The following is a 23,034-nucleotide window of genomic DNA, read 5'->3' on the forward strand; positions in this document are numbered from 1 at the left end:
AACAAGGGCCGTTTAATTAGAATAGGAATTTTTTTTAAGTGCTAAAAGCTTTAGCGTAAAGAGGAAGGTATTGAAGAAGGGGCAAACCCTTCATATACGGAATAATTTCAGATTGTTTTGAGTTTTAATATTTTTCTTACTTTCAGTTAAAAAAAATATATTTTTTTATTTAATTATTGGCAATGACAGTGAGTGCCATAGAGATATGAAAAGTACAATAGCCATGGTATTGAATAAAGTTTGGAAGAATAGGAAGGTAAGTATGCGAATCAATATTAGAATATTGAAAGCTACAGTGATGACAGTCATCACATATTATTCTGAATCATAGGCATTCCAAAAAACAGAGGAAGATTTGCTACATGTTTTCTAGAAAAATTGCCTAGGGATTATTTTGGGTAACTGACTGACTGACCGTATTTAAACAGTAGGCTTTACGAAAAGTGTGGGTCAATCCCACTTCTAGGGCTATAATGAGAGAAAGGTTGAGATGGCTGGGGCACGTTCTGCGGATGAAGGATGACTGATTACCTAAGATTGTCATTTTCGGCCAACCATCTATGGCTAAACGGAAACCAGGTTTTCCACGTTTAGGGTGGGAGGATGTCCTAAGGAAAGATTTAAGGGAGTTGAGCACTTCCTGGGAAGATTTTAAGAGGGGGCTTTGAATATATTGGGATGGAGGAGAAGCTTGTGTAGGTGTGTTGGTCTCAGGCGGCTTGGTGCTGCAGTGCTTAGTATTAGCCGTTAAATTGACACAGATTTGGTACAGTATATTGTATACTATGTATATAACACAGTATTATAGTGTATAACTCTCTGTCACTATAATTCTTATTTAAGTTTTAACGGCCAAAATAAACTTTCCAGAAACGTGGTAATTCAACGAGCGTAAAATATCACTTTTTCTGTAATTGAAAACTTAGAGCCATACACAGTGCTGACTTGCGCGAGGGACTACCTGGTTATCCTAAAATAGCAGCGATGGGAGGAGGTATAATCAAATTCCTGTAGCAACTATTGTTCTTAGACAATCGATTATTTCAAGTAGTTTTTATTTGTTTTTGAATCATTTACATAAAACTAGCTTTCTTTCCTTCAGTTGTTTTTGATTTGCAAGATAGGCTTTCTTTATGTTGTACATTATTCTATTTGCTTGTCTCAACAGCTAATGGTTTACAAACTACCAATAGGCTACTAATAACTTTCAACTTATAAAAAGAGAGTAGGAGATAAAAAATAAAGGTGACACTTACTCAGGACAGAAAGATAAACAGTGTGTCCTCTAAGAGGTGTGGTACTTAGCTGACACTCATAGGCGCCTACATCTGAACTAATAAGGCCTTTAATCTGAAGGGTCCAGTCCCCTGAAGATTGAACAAAGTGGGCTTTGAAACGAGGATCCTTTGTGTAGGTCTCCGTACCAACGGCTAACAAATGAATGTCTTTGTGCCTTACCCATGAAACCTGAAAAAGGAAATACTATGAAAACTAGCTGTAATCTATATTACTCGGGACTTCAAAGGCAAGACTCCTTACGCTTGGGGCAATGTATATGTCACAGCTAGCACATATAACTTATCATTTGATCAAATATCTAGGGCTTTGGTCCAAGCTCTGTGGATAACAACCATAACTTGAAAAATCTTGCGTCTCAAACACTTTTCGTTCTTTTTACTGACTCAGAAGTTTACACTGGAGGGTTTCAAGCCAATCATTTTTTAAAGAAAGTGTTTTCTTTACAGGATAGCAGTCTCTCTTTGTATTCTCTTTCTTTGAACCTTCAACAGATAACTAATAGTAATGAACATTAAAAAGGAATTCCCGAAATACATTCTATGTTTATATTCTATCCTGAATATTTTCTACCCCAATTTTTAAAATTCGAGAAAATATGAAATTTTCTAACAAGAGAAACGTATGTACTTCTATTTCTCTAGGAAAGAGATGGTTCCAGCTTCAGCAGCACTGAGAAATATTTTTTGGTCAATTAAAAGACCATATCAGATATTTAGCGGATAATTTTAATTTAAGTCAATTCTTTATTCTATCCGAGAAACTGTAAATTAAATAGAAACAAGAGAAAAGAAAAATATAAACGGACACAAAAATAGCTAATCCAGTTTCAAAAGGCTCATAAAGAAAGAAATTTACAGAGACTAACCAACTCCCTCAACTCCCCCGTGTCAACTCTCTTCACTTGCTTCGGCCGTGTGGGTCGGCAGCCTGGGTGTCCAGCTCTTGTACGCTTTTTTCATGACATCACATTTTAGGTTTTTCAGTCTAGGTTTTCAGACTTTTATAGCCTGTGTCCATTCTCATCATTCCCAAATTGTTATATTTTCTTTCAGAAGATTTGAGCGTCATCTTAAGACATCATTTCTTGATTTTCCTTTTCTAGAGAAATTTTGTATTTGATTACACAAGAATTGTACATTTTTTTAAAAACATTTTCCGGTTTCTAACTTGGGTAGTTGAGCTACAATCAGTGAATACACACTGTGAAGTTGTGTGTGCAAAAATACGTCAATGTAATTTCGATAGCTTCTTCTGAATCCGGTCAACGACAAGCATTTCTAACAGCTTTAAGTAAGGACCAGAAAAAAAAACTAATTAAGAGGGATGAAAAAATAGCAATTAAATAGGTGCAATAAGTGTTTTTGCGAAGAAATTAGTTTCCTCTCAAAGCGACCACTGACAAAACAAAAGGCGTTTGTTTTAGCTTTGCTTGCCTAATGAAACAGACGAAGATAAACAAAACACTTGGCCATTCTAGGAGTTGAAGTATATACAGGGATCTGAGAAAAAAAAATTCGAAAAATACTTACATGGACAGTCAATATCCTATGCGAAGTACTCATCAGGTGGCTATGAACTGCATTTTGTCACTTTAAAACGCGTGCTTAAGTGAATGCAAATAGCAGGGGCGGCAATTCATGAAAATGTAGCGGGACGATGATTTTTTTTTTCATAATGAAAATACAAAAAAAATTCTTGCAACCTGGGGGGAAATCCCTCCCCTAATTGGCGTCCCTGGCTAATAGTAAATTGACAGTATAACATCCAGCATTTTAGTAACCAAACAGTTCGTGGTAACGAACTGTAATAAGAGGAGCGACGCGGCTCAATGGTACCCGAAACTTTAAAAAAAAGGAGTTTCGATACCAATAGTTATATCAAAAGAATTACATTTTAATGCTGATTTTAAATATATAAGTTTCATTAAGTTTAGTCTTACCCAACAAAAGTTACGAGCCTGAGAAAATTTGCCTTATTTTAGAAAATAGTGGGAAACAGCCCCTACTACACCATCCGATTCAGCGTATCAGAGAGCCCTACTGTAGAAGTTTCAAGCTCCTATCTACTTGTATTTTTTGCCAGAAGACAGATCACGGATGTGTGTTTATTTGTTTGTTTGCTTGTTGTTGTTGTTTTTTCCGGGGGTGATCGCACCAATCCGATGATCCTAAAATGTCGCGAGAGGGCTCTTTCTAACAAAAATTAAAAGTTCTAGTGCCCTTTTTAACTGACCAAAAAATCGGAGGGTACATTGGCCCACTCTCACGCTCATTTTTCCCAAAATCACCGTATCAAAATTTTGAGATAGCCATTCTGTTCAGCGTAGCCAAAAACTTATTATTTATTTCATTAAGGACGACGTAGTCCCCAACAGTCCCCAGGGGGGGGGGCTGCAAGTTTCAAACTTTGACCATTGTTTACATATAGTAATGGTTATTATGAAGTGTACAGACATTTTCAGGGGGACTTTTTCTCATTGGTCTAGGGGTGTACTGGGGGGAGGGGGTTACGTGAGAGGATCTGTCCATGGAGGAATTTATCATGACGGAAGAGAATTTTCATGAAGGTAGTTATCTGTTAGCTTTTTTGTGCTGTTTGAACACGAGCCTCTCTCGATTTATTTCAGTAATACGGGCCCTTGCCAGTAAGTCTTTGTTTAATGGATTTTTGATTTGATAATTAACCAATCTAGGGGAGATCATTGAATAATTTTATGATGTCTCTCAAAAAGTCGTACTTTGATCAGGAGCAATGGCGAAGATTCTTGGCCTGGAAAAGGGAATTCAGACTTTGCGAAATGAGAACTTGGAGCTTAAAGAAGAAAATACGTCTTATCTTCAAGTCGCAGTTGTTTCAAAAAGACGGAACATTCTACTTCACAGCACACCAAGTCTTCAAGGTAGTGACTCAGAAAATGCTGCCTGTGGCTTTCTCACTGAAATAGGAGTTAGTAACGCGAATCCAATGGCCTTCTTCAAGTGCTATCTTTTGAATAGAAATAAACGACCAGGCTCTAATGGTTTGCATCTTCTTAGGTTACGGTTTGCGGGTCGTTCGTGTAGTATTTCTGAAAATGAATCTTATACAGATTCTTTGTTTAATTCGTTTTATTATTTTTTGAAAAAGTTATCTTGGATACATGTGATGCGCCCCAGTCGAATCTGGCATCGACAAGAACAGTCCATTTGAATTCTTGAATGACTCCTGGCCTCCTTAAAGGTTGGAGGAAGAAAATAATCTTTAGAAGGCTTACAAGTCCTCTAAGCCATTTTTGCGTGATTCTCGACTTCAACTTTTCAAAACTTATAAAAGAGTTTACAATTTGCTTTTACATTTGCTTTACAACTCTCTGCGTGTAGTAAAGACATTAGAAAGAAATGGCAAGTAATTAATTCTGTTATCAGGCCATCTTCTCTGCCTCTGTCTGTTCCTTCAAGTGTTGTGATTGACGGCGAAAATGTAGAAGGTGAGCTAAAAGTTAAAGATGCGTTTACTTCCTATTTTGCTAATATCGGCAAAACTACAGCCTCTTCTGTAAGTCCTTCTTCTTCTCTACCTGATTTTTAGTCTTACCTTGGACTGCCTTGTCCTAAATCAATGGCATTAGAGCCTGTCTCTTGATCTAAAATAGCCAGAGTTGTCATTGGTTTGAGGGGCTCTTCATTTTCTGGCCCAGAGTGTATTCCAACTAAGGTTGTCAAGTTCATTCGTCCTGTCATCGTTTCTGCCTTCATAAGATTTTTGAGTCTTTCTTTTGAAAATGGTGTCTTCCTAAGGGCTTTAAAGCGTGTTCGTGCTATTTTTCGTTTTAAAGGTGGATCAAGGAATGATCCTGCAAATTATCGTCCCATATCTCTTTTATCAGTGTTAAGTAAAATTTTTGAGAAAGCTATGTTTTCTCGAATTCTTGATTTTCTTAATTCTAAACCACTTTTTTCATGATTTTCAGTTTGATTTTATGGCGAAGCACTCAACTGGGTGGTCATGCATGTGCAACTCTCTTGAATTATTTACATTCAGCTCTCGACTCTGGTCTGATACCTGCTACTCTTTTTCTCAATATTTGAAAAGCATTCGACTCATTAACACACAAGATTCTTCTTTGGAAACTGTCCCGTATTGGTATAAGAGGGAGTGCTAATACTTGGTTTCTATCATATTTATCTGGTCAATTCATCTCGTTTGATCCACATTTTTCTAACCCTTCTGGAATAGAGTTTGGCGTTCCACAAGAATGTGTCATTCGACCGATACTCTTTTTAATCTACGTCAACGATCTTATTAATGCGGTTAAAAATTTAAAACACACCATTTTCTGTCTTTTTTAACCAGCATCCGTCACTAATTGTGACAGGAGTTCGTCCTTACCGGATGCACTTATTGCTTTTGCTGATGACAGTACTCTTGGCACAGCTGGTAGAACTGAGTCTGATCTTCGTTCAAAGATGATAGCCCTTTTTGAAAGAGTTATCCACTGATTGGATGTAAATTAGATTGCCTTAAATGTAGAAAAGTCATATTTTCTTATTTTCTCCACAGTCTCAGAGGCTTTTCCCTGATTCAAATGAAATACACTTTTCGAGAGGTTCTCTAAGTAGACCTAAGGATTGCTATGTTCGATTCCTAGGCATCTTGATTGAAAAAAACCTTTCCTCCAAGCATAATACTAACCTGATTAAAATGAAATTCTCCAGGAGTCTCGGAATACTTAGAAAGCTCAAGGACATATTTACAGGGTCGATTCTCAGAATCTTGTTCCACAGCCTAGCTCAGTCTTGTGTTTTAAATTGTTCTGTTATTTGTATGTCAAATTTTGTCTCTGAAGTCACTGTCAAAATTTTATGATAAAGCACTTACTCTTATTCAGGAAACTAACAGATTTTCACTTAAACGCTTGCTTGATTTGAAATCTCTCTATTTTCTTTTTTGTTCTAGTTTCATTTTTTTTAACAATTGCACGGCCATCTTCCTGCTGCCCTATGTAATAATGTATCTTTTGTTTTGGGTCAATCGACTTATCATATCCAAACTTCTAACAATTTACAGATTCTTCATACTTCATCAGTGAGGTCTGAATTCAACCCTCTGACAGCTTGCAACAGGTTCTAAACACGCTCCCAGAGTTTGCACAAACTGCCGCTCGTTTGGCATGTTCAAAAATTATGTTAGAGAATTTCTAGCTTGTAAATAAGTTTTCACGGTTTCATTTGGAGTTGATGTCTCTTGATTGAGTTGTCTATTTAGTTAAATCATGCGCTACCCCCTGCCTAGCTTGTCATTTTGGGGCTATTAAAGTGGATGGCTGGTTATTTTTTGGATTTTGTTTAAATTTTTTTTTGTGAAGGTATTTTTTGTCCCCTGTTCTTCCCCAGCCATGGAGTCTAATGGGGGAGATTGTTTCTAAGTGATTTTTTGTTTGCGAAATTTATTGTTGAATAAACAACTCAGAACTGATAACACATGTGTGTGCTTTTTCTTGATATTCAGATTTTACGCAATGAGGTATATACTATATTGAGTTTTATAATGTCTCGGGCACAGGCTAACCTCTATCGATTTTGTTTATATAAGCTTGCAGTGTCTCCGCCTTTAAATTCATAGGTGTGCAAAAAAAAATGCTGAAAAGAAACGATACATAATTTTAAACAGGAAACATTCCTTAAAAACAATTCTACATAAATATATTGACTCATTCACTAAAAATTATAGAAAGGGCGGTAAATCAATATCGATGCTTCGGTATTTGGGCCGGGTCAAATCTTACGAATAGGGTAGAAGAAGGGAAAAAGACAATGACGAAGGTGAACCGTTTATATCATGCCTAAATAATCCTTCCCACATATAGTTAATTTACGTATATTATAGCAATATCAACTATATTAAATAGTAATTAGTAAATATATAAATAGTTAGCAAAGTGTCACCTGAAATGCAGGTGAATTGGAAGCCATGTATAAGCTCCCAATTTTACTGGCACAGTTGTGGGTCTTTGGCAGGCAAAAAATAATGGTTATTTGACAAACAGATCCAAAGGGAAACCTGTGTACAAACCGAATTTCTTTTATGTCAATTTAAGGGTGCCGATCAGTCATTGATCAATGTTGTATAATTCGGCCAAAAAAAAAACAACGTATTTATTACAATAAAGCAGTCTGGATGACTTCTTTACAACTAATTACAAACATTACATACGTTTTAGCCCAACAATATATATTATTCATCATCGTTTTCCCTATCTATAGTCATGAAAACAACCAATTTTAATGATTAACAGTTATCGGAACTTTCAAGGGCTTTTTTCTATTACATTTCAGACCACTGAATATAAAGGCTTTATCCCGGATGTGGGGGGCTAGAGGATCTGACCCCCCCCCCCTTGTAATTTTGTCCGGCTCCTAAAAACGAAAAGAAAATGAATATAAAAATGTTGATACGTCTTTTAGTTTTTTTGTATATCCCCCTTCCCGACGAAAACAAATCCTGGATACAGCCTTGCGCAAAATATTACTGAAACTATGACACAATTTGCTAAATAATTCATGCGAATGGAAAATACAAAAAACTGGGAATTTTTCTGATCAAACAGTTCGTAGTAGCGAACTGTAAGTGAGGAGTGACGGCGTTCAATTGTAACCAAATCTTTAAAAAACGAAATTTGACACAATAGATATCTCAAAAGAATCGGCTTATTATGCTGATTCCAAATATGTAATTTTAATTGAGTTTAGTGTTCCCCATCAAAGGCTTCAAGATAGGTTGAAGTATTTGCCTTATTTTCAAAAGAGGGGAAACACCCGTTAAAATTCAAACATTCTTAATGAGAATAACACCATAAGATTGAGCGTATCAGAGAACCATATCAGAGAGCGTATTGAGCGTATACGAGAGTATTTTTGAGGTTTCAAACTCCAAGAGGTTTCAATCTTCAAAAATGTGGAATTTCGTTGTCATAGTTTTTTTTTTATCAGAAGAAAGATCATGGATGTATGTTTATTTGTTTTTGTTTTATTGTTGTTGTTTTTTTCATGCGTGATCGTATCGATCCAGTGTTCCAACCTCCTATCTGCAGGACTCCTATCTAGTGTCTTTTTGAGTGACCAAAAAGATTGGAGTGCACCTAGGCCCCCTCCGCCACCCTTTTTCCCCAAAAGTGTCCGATCAAAATTTTTAGATAGCTATTTTATTCATCATAGTGGAAAGGCCAAATAACTATGTCTTTGGATATAGCAAGACCCTCTCAAGAGCCCCAGAGGAAATGTCATTAAGTTATAAAATTTGCTCAATGTTTACGCATAGTATTTGTTATTGGGAAGTATGCATCCTTTTTTGGGTAGGAGGGGAGACGAATTTTCTGCTTGGGTTTTTTTAAGTGAGAATTTTCAATAGGGAGAGAAGCTTCCAGGGGATGAACCTGTCAGGGGAAATTTTACACTGAAGAAATTTGCCTGAATTCGTATGCAAAATTCTTTTTATATGTCTTGTTTTCTCTTTCCCGTCTCAATTTTACGCGTGAAGCTATTAAAGATAATTGTCCGGGATAAATTTTCATCGGGGTAGAATTGTCTAGAATATTTTCTGTCGAGAAGAGGCTTTCTCCGTGGAGTTGTGGCCAGATTTACGGACGTTATTTAAAAAAGAGATCAGAAATTAAATTAAAAAAAACAACTTTTTTTTAACTGAAAATAAGAAGCAACATTAAAACTTAAAAGAACAGAAATTACTACGTATATGAAAGGGGATGCCCTCTCCTCAAATCCCCACTCTTTACGCTAAAGGTTGAATTTCGTATCAATTCTTTAAGAACGATTTCTGAAATACAAGGGTTTCTTAACTAGAATAATAAGAAGCTTTTTCAAAAGTACTAAAGACCTTAGCAGAAAGAGCGAAGTGTTGAGGAGGGCGCATCTCCTTCATATGAGTAATAATTTCTGTTCAGTTTAAGTTTTAGTGTTGCTCTTTATTTTCAGTTGAAAAATCGTTTTTTTATTACATACTTTATTACGTTAATTGATCGGTTGATCAGACGCACATTAGGTAACAGGTAATATGCTTCAAATTGTATATCCTTGAAATAGTTTGAATATTCAAGGAGTAAAACTCATTGGACTCCTGCTAGAACTAGAAACTCTCTAAACATGAGAATCTAGAGGTGATCCCAGTGCATAGCAGCCAATACAGGACTATAGAAGAGCTATTGATGACTATGACGCATTCTCTTAGGGGGGGGGGGTGCGTCACGACCCCTATTTAGCAAATTAAGAGTATATGGGCTACTTAATGTATTAAAGAAACAAGCGATGCTTCTGAAATTGGTCTAAAGGAATTTTACTTGCATTTTACTGCCTAAATTTTAGAGATATGGGAGATGCTTTCCTTGCATTTACAACTTGCATTGCAACTTGCATTTTACTGCCTAAATTTTAGAGATATGGGACTTGCTTTCCTTGCATTTACACTATGAGGCAAAACACCGTTATTATAGTCAACATTTGGCTTTAAAAAAATATTACAGATATAAAATAGCACAATATTTATTTTTTAAAACGTTGTGAAGTCAAATATAATTAATGTAGCACCGTAAGTAGCCTTGCTTGACAAGGCTAAAAAGAATAACTTCCATTAAATAACCCTTACTGAAGGTTGGTAATCTGCTTATCTCTTCTCTCTTGGAGGCTATTTTGGAAGGGGGGCATTCTTCAAAATAAAAAAAAAGGTGAGTAAATTATCTTAACACCATAGGATGTTGTTAAAAAATGAAAACATTATGTGTCTTCTGTTGAGCCAAGCTTGCTGCTTCTTCTCTTTGATGTAGAAACCTAAGCCTGATTGCTATCTTTATCAAGTCTAGTTTTTTTCCTTTCTAATAGTTCCTTTTATAGAGATGAAAAGAGAGTCATCAACAGCTTTTTCAGGCAAGTTCATTGCTACTTGAGATGAAAATGTTCAATCAGGGCATATATATATTCTTTCAAGACTTTGGCAGGGTTACAAAATTCAGATAGAACTCGATAAAGGAGGGGTAGATATCAGAGTGTTATTCTCCATTTTTTCCTAATGTACCTATTCAAGTAACCAATTTTAAGTTTTTTTCAGGCAACTTTCTATTCAATGCTATGGAAAAGCTCGTGTTGACTAGTTCCTGAGTTAACATATTTCACAATTCCATTTAGTATCTGAGTAATGGCCAAAGTAAACTAAGAACTATTATATGAAATTAAAAAAAAAGACTATTTTAAACTTAAGAAATCTAAGAAATATCTAGTTATAATAAATAAATCCAGGTATGTATTTTGCGATACATTAAACAAATTTAAACCCAAGTTCTTTGACTTTTTTTTTCTATATAGTTTAGTTTTGATGAAGTGAATGAGCTTACAAAAGTACTTCTCAAAAACAAAACAAAAAATAATATTATGCATGATTAAAGTTGCATTTTTAAGAGCAGTAGAAACGATATTTAAAATTCGTCTCAACTTCTCTATTCTTGAGAAAGCTCTGCTTAAATTGATCTCTTTGCCCTTTAAAATATGAAATACTTGCTTCATATTAAGCAGCTAGATCTGTTACTTTATATGTAACAAATCATTTTCTACTTTGTCCACTAAGTTCATTGAAGACAAATATAATGTTGCCCTTTCTTTTAAGTGCTAACTTTTATCATTTTTAAGCTTACTGAAGGTTTTAATTCAATTTGTTAATAAAGATAGTAGAAGTAATTAGTGCATGTATATCCATAGAATATAGTGAGGTTTATTTCCAGGAACTAATCAAAGTAAAGTAACATTTAGTACTATTGAATACAAGTTGTATGTAAGGTAGGATGTGCACGATCATTGTCAAATTTGAACGGACTTTATGGACTTGAGTTTTTGAATGACTTATTTAGTACTTATTTATATTTAATAAATTACTTATTTAATTATTTGTGTATTTATATTTACTAGTTTATGCGTATCTATGTTTTTATTAACAGTTTTTTTGGTAATACTTTTTTTCTGTATCAAACAGTTCGTGGTAACGAACTGTAGTAAGGAGCGACCCGGCTCAATAGTAACCAAAACTCTAAAAAATGAAATTTTGATACCAATAGCTACATCAAAAGAATCGCATTTGAATGTTGATTTTAAATATATAAGTTTCATCAAGCTTAGTCTTACCCATCAAAAGTTACGAGCCTGAGAAAATTTGCATTATTTAAGAAAATAGGGATAAACACCCCCTAAAAGTCGTAGAATCTTAACGAAAATGACACCATCAGATTCAGCGTATCAGAGATACTGTAGAAGTTTCAAGCTCCTATCTACAAAAATGTGGAATTTCTTATTTTTTGCCAGAAGACAAATCACGGGTGCGTGTTTATTTGTTTGTTTGTTTTTGTTTTTGTTTTCCCAGGGGTCATCGTATCGACCAAGTGGTCCTAGATTGTCGCAAGAGGGCTCATTCTAACTGAAATGAAAAGTTCTAGTGCCCTTTTTAAGTGACCAAAAAAATTGGAGGGCATCTAGGCCCCCTCTCACGCTCATTTTTCCTAAAGTCAACGGATCAAAATTTTGAAATAGCCATTTTGTTCAGCATAGTCGAAAACCATAATAACTATGTCTTTGGGGATGACTTACTCCCCCACAATCTCTGGCGGAGGGGCTGCAAGTTACAAACTTTGACCAGTGTTTACATATAGTAATGGTTATTGGGAAGTGTACAGACGTTTTCAGGGGGATTTTATTTTGTTTGGGGGTGGGGCTGAGGGGAGGGGGCTATGTTGGAGGATCTTTCTTTGGAGGAATCTGTCATGGGGGAAGAAAAATTCAATGAAAAGGGCGCAGGATTTTCTAGCATTACTATAAGAAAACAATGAAAAATAAACATGAAAACGTTTTTTCAAATGAAAGGAAGGAGAAGCATTGAAACTTAAAACGAACAGAGATTTTTACGCATATGAGGGGTTCTAAAAATACTTTAGCATAAAGAGCGAGGTATTTAGGAGGAGATAAATACCTCGCTCTTTATGCTAAAGTATTTGTAATAATTTCAACTATTTATACTACGGCCTTTCTGATTCAGGGGTCATTCTTAAAGAATTGGGACAAAACTTACGATTTAGTGTAAAGAGCGAGGTATTAACGAGGGTAAAAACCCCCTCGTTTATATAATAAAAATATAAGATTATGAAAGTTTGTTACGTAAGTTAATTCTTAAGTTACGTATATTTTTTTTACTAATAAATCGTTAAAAATTAAAAGTTCTAGTTGCCTTTTTAAGTAACCGAAAAATTGGAGGACAACTAGACCTCCTTCTCCACCCCTTATTTCTCAAAATCACCTGATCAGAACTAAGAGAAAGCCATTTAGCCAAAAAAAGAATTAATATACAAATTTCATTTTAATAATTTATGTGCGCAGAGCCAAAACCAAACATGTATTAATTCAAAAACGTTCAGAAATTAAATAAAAAAAGACAAATTTTTTTAGCTGAAAGTAAGGAGTGACATTAAAACTTATAACGAACAGAAATTACTCCGTATATGAAATGGGTTGTCCCCTCCGCAATCCCTCGATCTTTACGCTAAAGTTTGACTCTTTGCCACAATTCTATTTTTTAAAACAATTAAAAACTTTAGCGCAAAGAGCGAGGGATTGCGGAGGGGACAACCCATTTCATATACGGAGTAATTTCTGTTCGTTTTAAGTTTTAATGTCGCTCCTTACTTTCAGCTAAAAAGATTAGTTTTTTTATTTAATTTTTAAAGTAACTAGTTAGTGTGGGTACAGCTTATAAATTTTACCGAGCCACTCCTTAATAAAGTCTAGTCGCAGTTCCTGAAAATAAAGTTTATGTTAGCGAAGAGGAGGAAGAAAGATTTCACCATGATATCAGAACAATAAAACATGAGGAAAGTGCATTGCTATTACTCTGAGTACTCTTGTATAATAAAAAATTAAAACGTTAATAGGGCAATAGAACTCGTTTCTCATACACCAACTTTAGCAGGAAAATGTGGTTTTTCTTATCGCTTAGATATGAAAGTAATAACGGTAGAATATATTGGCTGCAACCAAACGACGCTTAATGAAAGACTACATTGACTACGCATAGAATTTACTCTCTACTAAAACGTTTAGAATTTAAGTTTAAAAAGAAACAGTCATACTATGATAGTCCAATCGCGGGAAGTTACAAAAGATTCTGCTGACAGCTTTCATTCATGGAAGTAAGAAAGTAACCCTCTTCCCTCCTTGTGGCTAAGCCCATATGTTTTTGGTTTTTATTTCTTAGTAAGTAAACCTTTTTTGGGCGTTAAAGCAATGGGCCTTTGTGGCCATAGCCTCAGCTTAGTGAGTCCACCTAAAACAGTAATGATAATAAATATAAACAAACCTTAAAATGAAACTTTCCTAGAGCTTTCTGCGAAAAATAAAACAACAAAAAAAAAATGTAACTAAAAAGGAAGATTTAATCTCTGATTTGATTTTTCCCTTCCAGAATTATGTAAAAACAACACAAAATATCCAATATGAAGTGTGTAGCTTACGGATTTACGTAGTATAACTTATAGGAGTTGACGGTGCAAGCAGAAAAGTTTTTTCTTTTAATTCACAGAAGCTTTGTATTAGTAGTATTCATATTAGTATTAGTGGCATATTGATGGTCTTAGTTTTAAAAAGGAAATGTTGGTAAGACGTCATTTACTCTCGGGAAAAACTAAAGGTTTTTTGTGAAATCAGACTCCCAGCTCACAAAAAGAATAAATTAATTATATACTTTTGGGAGCACTTATTATAGCGAAACCCAATCGAGAATTTTGATCTGTAAGAATGGAAAAAAAAACAATTTGTCTGTTATTGGTAGGTTATAGTTAGCTTAGTCTTATTGAGAAAAACTACGATGTAGGTACATTTTTTATTAATTTTTTAATATTTAGAGGTAATTAGGTTAGGTATTTAACACAATGAGTTCTATTTGGCCTGCTTTCCATAAATTTCTACTGTATATAATTTTGTAAATAAAGCCTAGTATTTTCATCATATTTTGGTACATTTCCTTGGGATTAACCCAACTTCCCTTCTTGAGTGGGGTCGCTATAATACTTAAGCGCCCTTTTTGGTTGTTAGGTTCTTGAATCAGGCTAATGAAATTCACCTCGTTTTTTCTACTGAGAATAATTTATATTTAACACAGCTTTGCTTTGGTTCAAAATTGATTTTGAACCATTCCAATGAAACTTCCATTTACTTTTGTAGAGCCTTTAGCCTCGCCGAGGTTTTTGCAAGGATCCTTATGTCTTTGCGGGAAAGAGAATTACGACTGTCGCTTTTTACTTAATTTTTTACCTACTTTCGTGATATTTATAGCCTTGCGGACGCTCAAGTAAAAACTGGTGTACTCTTGCTGATTAAAAAACTCCATGTATTTAGATATAAGAAAAATCTAAATATATTATCTATGGAATCAATTTTTATTTTGCTACAAAGCTACTAAGCTTGAAATAGTCTCCACCGACATGGGTAACGAACACGAAGTGTTCTGTCTCAAAGAATATTGCTTCCTTTGACAATATAGTTTCATGAAATTGATACCCTAAGTGACTCTCCTCCAATCAAGACTCTTGGGAACTGTCATGAAGATAAAAAGATTCCTTCTATCGGAAGGATATGAGAGAAAGCGAATTTTATTTTGTCATATTTTTAAGCTTTTAGCTCCTGATGAGATTCTGTTACAGTCGAGTCTAAGAGGAGTAATAAACTGTCTTTTTATGTGTCCCAAGATGATTTTATGAAAAATATCTTTTAGATAGTTTTTCTCAGAAAAAGGGTTCTGTTGAATTTGTTGTTTATTAGCACATGCAAAATCTTTCGCAGGAACTTGACATCTTAAAAATATTCACATACACTTTAAGTATCTCTGTTTACTTCTTTTAAAGACAAATGGACACTTCTGGTCCCGCTAAGCGTTAAAAACCCTTCGTTCCTCATATGTGGTTAATTTAGTAATAAGTGTTTTCAAATCAACACAGCAGTGCCGCCCAAGTAAAGAACGATGTGGGCACAAAGTTTTTTTTCTATAGAGAAGGGCACTTTGTATCGAGGGATTCGTCGTTGAAACTTCGAGAACGACTCATGAAACTGAAAATTAAAGGGGCAGGTGCCTTTTTTAATAGTCAAAAATGATTGGAGAGCAGCCAGCCCCCCTCCTACGTCCTTCATGTCCCCATAGCCCTCAGGGCCAGGATTGTAAGTTATGCCATGGGGGCATATCAGGTTTTTGTTTTAGAAAGGTAGTCGTATATACTTCGAAAGGAACTTATTGGATTGATAATCAGAATTTCTAGTACTTTTTTTTAATATTCAAAGTGATCGGAGGGCAGAAATCCTTCTCCCACACCTCGTATTTTCTCAAAAATACTTCTGGTAGAAATTTTGAGATGGCCATTTGTTGTCGTAGGAACTTCAAAAAAGGTTTATTCGACTGGAAATTGAAAGGGCTAATGCCCTTTTCAATTGTCAAAAGCAATTGGAGGGCAGCAAGCCCTCCTCCCCTCTACGCCCAGCAATTCTCAAAACATATCCGATCACAATCTGAGATAGCCATTTTATTCAGCATAGTTGCAAGGTCTGAAAATTATGTCTTTGAATAAGGCAAACCTCCCACAGTCCTCGGCGCAAGGGTTTTAAGTTATGCCCCGAGGTCATGTAAGATTTTTATGGAAAGGATGGTCACATAAACTCCAAAGGGTACTCATTAGATTGGAAATGCGATATTCTAGTTCCCTTTTTAAGAGTCAAAGTGATCGAGGGCAGCTGTCCCCCCACGTCGTATTTTCGCCAAATGCATCCGGCAAAAACTTTGAGATAGCCATTTGTACAAAATAGTCCGAAGATTGTATAACAAGGCCTTTGGGGTTTACAAAATCCCAAAAAAGCCGGGGGTAAGTGTTGTAAGTTACGCTCCAGGGGCATGCAATGTTTTTATGGAAGAGGTGGTCACGTAATGTTGTTATGGAAGAGGATGCTCAGTTGATTTGAAATATATACTTCTAGTTCCCATTTAAGAACAAAGCATGATGGATAGCAACTAGCCCACACCCCCTTCCTGACATCTTCTTTTCCCTAAACGCATTCAATTGAAATTGCGAGATAGCCGTTTTGATATCAATAGTCCAAAAATCATATAATATTGTCTTTAGGGTGGGCACAATCCCCCAGAGCCAATGGACAAAGGTTGTAAGTTATGCCCCGAGGCATATAATGTTTTTATCGAACGGGTGAAGGTTTTTATCGAACGGGTGGTCGGGGAGAGGTAAGAGTGAAGGTTTGAACAGGTCGGAGAGACAGAGAAGCATGATCAACTTTGGGCTCATGTGAATTAGTGTTATAGTGAGTTTATTAGTAGTAGTATAAGAAAAAAACTCACAAGAAACTAACTGTAAAGAACACTTACAATAGTAAGTAAAATTTTGTGACAACAAAGGTGAAAAAAAAAATATCAAGAAATGAGTTAGAAAGATGTATAGTTGCAGCTAATTTATTCGTTAGGGTACAATTCAGGTAAGCCTTTCAGAGAATTTTGAGTGGAGTGTTGAACTACATCAAAACACGTTATGTATATACGGATTGTCAAAAGGGCATAACACAGAATTAACTGAGTATATTAATTTTGAAAATTCGGGAAATGATAAGGAAGAAGATCAAAAAGGCAATATTTGCATGCTACCAATGTTACTACAACTACCACCACTACTACTGCTAAATTACTTCATTTACAATGTTAAGGAAATTTGAATTAAATCAAAAGATACTATGTGCATGCACATTGTTTTTCCTTTTTTAATAATGGTGTAAATCTTTCAGTCATTTTTCATCTTCGTTTTTGGTATGAAAATTCTTTCCTCCGAATTAATAAATCTGGATCTCCGTTTGTCCGTTTATGTCGAGGTGTCAAGCAGGGAGGGGTTTTATCACCTAGTATATTCAAAATGTACATTTCTGGTATTTTAGATGAAATTAGATCAAATTATTTTATTGGACTCTCAGATGTTTCTTATCTTGCTTATGCAGATGACCTTTTACTTTTGTGTAAAAATAAGCAAGGTCTTTCGTTTATGGTCTCAAAAGTTTCACGCCTATTTTCTAATATTGGTATTTCTCTTAATGTTGAGAAATGTGAATTTCTAGTTTTTAATGGTCCGACTTCCTCTAATGCTCCCTTAGCTTGTCGCGGTTTTTCAATACCCTTTGTTTCCGCTTTTCGGTGGTTGGGTATTACTGTTACGAATTCAATTTCTTGCCTACGACAGTGCACTGTTCGTGATGTTCAAAAAAAAAATTCAAACGGGCTATTCTAAGATAGTTGCTAATCGAGGGAAGTATAATAGACGTGCACTCGGTAGACTATATGCTACATTCTGTGATCATTCTGTCCTCTATCTTTCTGGTCTTTATCCCCTTCTAAAGAAAAAAGATGTTAATCAGATTCAGATTTTTTATTTCAGATACTGTAAATTTTTACTTTATCTCCCCCCTTGGTATAGCAATGGGAAGATAATTTGTAAGTTTGACGTCCCTGATATAAGTGCAAAGTTGGCCCTCATGCATGGAAGGTTGTCGGAATCAGCTTTTTATCGTTTATCGCCTCATCCCTTTGATCCGTCTGTTCGGTTAATCTCATTGTAGCGTAATGTTTTTTTCTATTTGTAGTGCATTTTACTTGCAGTGTATTTCATTTTTTTTCTTTTTGTTACTCCACAAGTGCCATAACTTGTTATGATGTGGGTTAAAAATAAATTATTATTATTATTATTATTATTGTCAAAATAGCGTATCTCAAGAATTAATCTGGGTATTAAGTTGGAACTTTCAGAGACTGGTTAAAGGGGAAGATCATCTAGCCACAAGTCAATATGTACTGCTACATTTACTGCTACTATTACTACTACTACTTCTATTACAACTACTAACAAGGCTAAGAGCATTGAGAGGAAAGTTTCATGAAGCATATGAACATACAGGTTATCAAAGGACATATTTGCACTGTCATAGGAACAGCTAATTGTATTAAGTTGAAATGTCCAGGGATTGATGGGAGGAATGTTCTATTGACCAGAAGGCAATGTGTTAATATCACTCCTACTACTAGTACTACTGCTATTCAATACTATTGCTAGTAATATCAATACTACTACCGTGACTACTATCACAACTATGCCTAAGTGTATGAACGTGAAATTTGCAAAGAATTTAGAGAGGGAAAGCGAACTGAATCACAATACGCAGTCTGTATGCAGGTTGTTAAGAAGGTGTAACAACAAAATCTTAGGAGCAAAGTTGGTGAGTGAAGTAGAAACTAACGGGCTTTTGTTAGGCATAGTGAACTAACCAAATGAAAATATTTGCATTTTACTGCTACTACTCATGCTCATACTGCTAGTGCTGTTACTATTATTACTATGTCTATTACTACTACTTCCACTAAAGCTTAGGCTACTACTATTAATTCTACTGCTACTACTAATATTACTGCTATTAAAACTAAGGCAAAAAATTTGGGATATATAGAAACTGTATGGAACTAACTTGAAACACACTATGCCTACACAGGTTGTCAAGTGGACGCATCCCAAATGCTTCATGGGCCGTTGATGGTATTAAGCTGATATTTTCAGCGTGTATTGAAGGAAATATTGAGGAAACCAAAGTTACTATGCGTATACTGCAACTAATGCTGTCATAACTATTGCTACTACGTAAGCTAAGGGTATTAAGGTGAAGCTTTTAAGTAATATTTAGGTTGATGTTGAACTAAGTTAAACAAAACTATGAGCATGTGGTCTTTCAAAAATATTGCAAAGCTATTTCTGAAGAACAAATTATATTATTAAGTTAGACCCTTAGGGGTATGTTGCGGGGAATTTTGAATTAGTCAGAACGCACTTTGTGTATACTTTTAATAGTACCACTACAGTTGCTGTAACTAATGACGCTAAGCAAAATAACGTAAAACTTTTAAGGAACGTTTAGGAGGAGTTTCAATTAAACGAAAAAAGTGTATGTATGCAGGTTTAGGAAGGCATATAAGCAATATCATAGGCAGCACCATTCTATAAAAGCTAGAAATACTATTGAAAATTCTTGCATAAGTGGGGAATGCTTTGATGAAACACACCGAGGGAAAACACATTGAAGAAAAAATGTATCGAAGAATGTTTTGAAGAAAAAAATCTCTCAAAACAAAACAAAAATCTTGAAGAAAAGGGAATCTCGAAGAAAAACATCATGAAGAGAAAAAAAATGTTGAAGAAAGAGAAATCTCGAAGAAAAATATCTTGAAGAAAAAAGCATCTCCTAAAGTACTACGTAACACCCACGTGTGCGCAATACGTCATCGTCAGTAACATCCTGGGGCTCCCCACTTGACTAGTGGGCCCCGAAGAAACACGACTTTGAGAAATCTTGAAGGAAAACGTCTTGAAGAAAATGTCTTAAAGAACGTCTTGTAATATCTTGAAACGTCTCAAAAATTTCTTGAAGAATGTCTTGAAGAAAATATTTACATATAACTATTACGTAATATCAGGTGTGCGCAATACTTTATCCTCAGTGATATCTGGGGGTTCCACACTTGACTGGCAGGCCCTGAGGGCTTTTCTTACACCCTTAGGTTATTCAACATTTGCTTAGGTAAACAATTACGTCACAACCAAAAAAATATACCGTATTACGTAACAAACAGGTGTTCATAATCAATAATCGATATATTATGGTGCTACTTCTGTTGCTACTTCTGCTCTTACAATTTAAATAAACAAAAAGAGTGGCCAGGTTGTCAGAGAGCATAGACTCAGAGCTGGTTGCTAGGGCGCTCTGATGGAATCCATAACCCCAATTTTACTATTGGGTGTTTCAACCTCCATAGTTATGGAATCGACCAGTTATGCTTTAAAACTAAACAAAAAGGCATTGTGTTTGTGTTGCCAATAAGACACCCTAAAAATATATCGAGAATGACTGAGGGTATTAGGTTGAAACTTTTGGTGCTACTGCTATTACTAGTTCTGCTCTTAAAATTTAAATAAACAAAAAGAGTGACTAGGATGTCAAACAGCATAGATAGAATCTTTGGGGAATAATATTAAGTTTTACTTTTCAGGTCAACTTAAGAAGCTACAAAACTAAATTACAAAATACTGTTTGTGTCAGCATTAAAAATTGGTGAAAAAGTTTCTCCAACATACAAATAGCAAATAAAACTATGGATTCGTATAAAAAAAACGAAAAGATATAACATTATTTTTGTCCATGAAAAAAATCATGTAAAAAAATAACAGAAATTAATTAAAAAGCCTTTTCCACAGAACAAGTTTTTCAGAGAAAAATAAGTGTAAAACTAATACAAATTACTATCAATAAGTAAATGAAACTCAAAACGAACAGAAATTACAATAAATGGTTGAATCAAACTCAAAACGAGCAAAAATTATCATGAGTACGGCTGATAACCCCCATGCCTTCTCAAGACCAGAATATAAGTTGTGCATTACTGAAAATAAAATACGTTCTAATGTTTTCACCTTTTCTTCTTTAATAAATAAAAATGATCAAAACTTCAGGGAATTAGTATAAGTATTTGTCAATTAAACTAGCAATCCACGATAATTTATTTTTTTTGAATAAGCATTCGGTAAAGCGGAAATTCACGTTTTGAAAAACAAGATACATTTTAAGTCTTTTCCCGTTTTTACTTTAATAATTAAGAATTTTCAAAACTTTAAGTAATAAGTATAAGTATGCGTCAATTAAACTGGCAATCCACTGTATTTTTTTTTTTTTTTTGAAAAAAGGAAATAAACTGGATAATACTATCCACTTTGATATTTAAAGCCATATTCTCATTAAACTTAGAATTGGTTGGTAAGCACGTAACCAGTCTGAACACAATAGGCTATAGGACGAGTTTGAACTTATCTATGTGAATTTTCAACCTATCCAATTAAGATATTAAAGACAAATAATATTTTGATTAATTACGTCTTTTGATACTAGTTACAGATGGATACCTGAGTTAAACATGAGAAGGGGGAGGGTGACTGAAACTAACCAAAAAAAGAAAGTTTGAATGATCAAGCCGAACTTAAAGCAAAGAGAAATTATTACAAACAAGAGTAGGGCTGCCACCCCACCAAACCTTCTTAAAGTCAAAGTTAAAGACGTAAGCGTGAGGAGGCCTTTAGCGCTACTTGTAGGGGGATGGGACAGGTTGATATTGAAATCACCCATAAAGACCACATCATGATTCTGTTTCTCCAGCAGCTGGAGTGTGTCCGAAGATATATCCATAAAAGAAGAAACAGAGCCTGATGAGGATCGGTAAGTTTCTCCAATGATCCTCTGAACGATATCGTGGTAAATTTCGGTGTGCCGCAGGGATCGATCCTAGGTCCACTGTTATTTCTGATTCATGTGAATGACCTAAGTCGTTTTCTGAACCCAAATTTCAGGACCTCATGGTGCTGCAAACTCTGCTGCGGTGAAGACACTTCAAATAATGACAACGACTCTAGTGAGCTGCTGGCATTTGCCAACGATACTACAATGGCCTCCTGTGACCCTGGCATGACGTCACTCCAGAGAAAACTAGAGATTGTCTTAGAAGAAACTTACGTCTGGATGGATGCAAATTGATTTGTAATAAATCTCGACAAATCGCGTGTGCTATTCTTTTCAAGGGTTGGAACTATTCATCCAGATATAACTAAGATTACAACTTCTAGAGGAACGCTAAGGCGGCCAGAAATGGGTTTTGCAAGGTATCTAGGTGTACTCCTGGATGAAAACCTCTCCTTTCTAAACCACATCCAAGCTGTGGAGCTGAAACTCTTTCGCAATCTCGGCATCATCAGGAAACTGAAGCACGTATTTCCTCAAAAAACCATTCGTCTACTTTACAACGGACTTCTGAAACCTCACCTGCAGTATTGTGCCATAATTTGGTAGTCAACTTTCAAATCACACCTGAAGAGACTTGACTCAATCCACAAGCGTGCATTGAAAATTATTGGAAATGTAGACGACTATCTGTCCCCTGGTTCCCTTTACCGTCTGTCGTGCTCAGTTTTTGTTTTTAAATTTTTATCCGGTTTACTTCCCTCTCCCTTCCACAATCTGTTTCGGTTGATATCTGAACAACATAATCGAAACACGTGCTCTGCCTTTGACCTTCAAGTAAGACGAACTCCAACAGCACGTTCAGATTTTTCCCCGGATGTAGCATGTGCTAAAGTGTGGAACATGCTTCCAAAAGAGCTGAGATGTATGAGCTCCCTCGGTTCTTTCAAAAATTATTTAAATAAATATTTAGTTAAAGGTCAATAAGTGAAAGATAAAAAAAGAAAGATAAATTAAATTAGATGAAGTTTAGAATTTTTTTTTTAGTATATTCAGGTGAGGTGGTTGTACGTCCGGGGAGGGAGGGAGGAACCCCATGGTTAAGATATAAAAAAAAGTTATATAATGAGGAGGCGTGTGGTTGTGTCGAAAGGTGAAGTGGTAGCCGTACTGCGTTTTAGTGAAGAATCTTTTATGTTTATGGATTTCAACGTGAGTTTTGTCACAGAGCACTGTACTTTAAGTTTAGTAATTTTCTTTTTTAATTAAACCCGATTGAACCCTTAACCTTTAACCTTGGATATTCCAACATTCTCAACCTAATCTATTAAAGTCAAGCTTCAATTACAATGAACTTGGT

The 23,034-nt window shown here is 35.3% G+C and overlaps 1 protein-coding gene across 3 annotated transcripts in view; it reads right to left on the reverse strand.

The window, feature by feature from the left end:
• Nucleotides 1-23,034, reverse strand: part of LOC136031879 (zwei Ig domain protein zig-8-like) — a 189,786-nt gene that overhangs the window by 76,184 nt on the left and 90,568 nt on the right. For all 3 annotated transcript variants that reach the window (XM_065711822.1, XM_065711820.1, XM_065711821.1), the window contains exon 4: nt 1,257-1,467. In XM_065711822.1, the coding sequence (XP_065567894.1) occupies nt 1,257-1,467 (211 nt within the window). The remainder of the gene's footprint in view (nt 1-1,256; nt 1,468-23,034) is intronic.

This window comes from Artemia franciscana, chromosome 10 (assembly GCF_032884065.1).
Source record: "Artemia franciscana chromosome 10, ASM3288406v1, whole genome shotgun sequence".
Lineage (NCBI taxonomy): Eukaryota > Metazoa > Arthropoda > Branchiopoda > Anostraca > Artemiidae > Artemia > Artemia franciscana.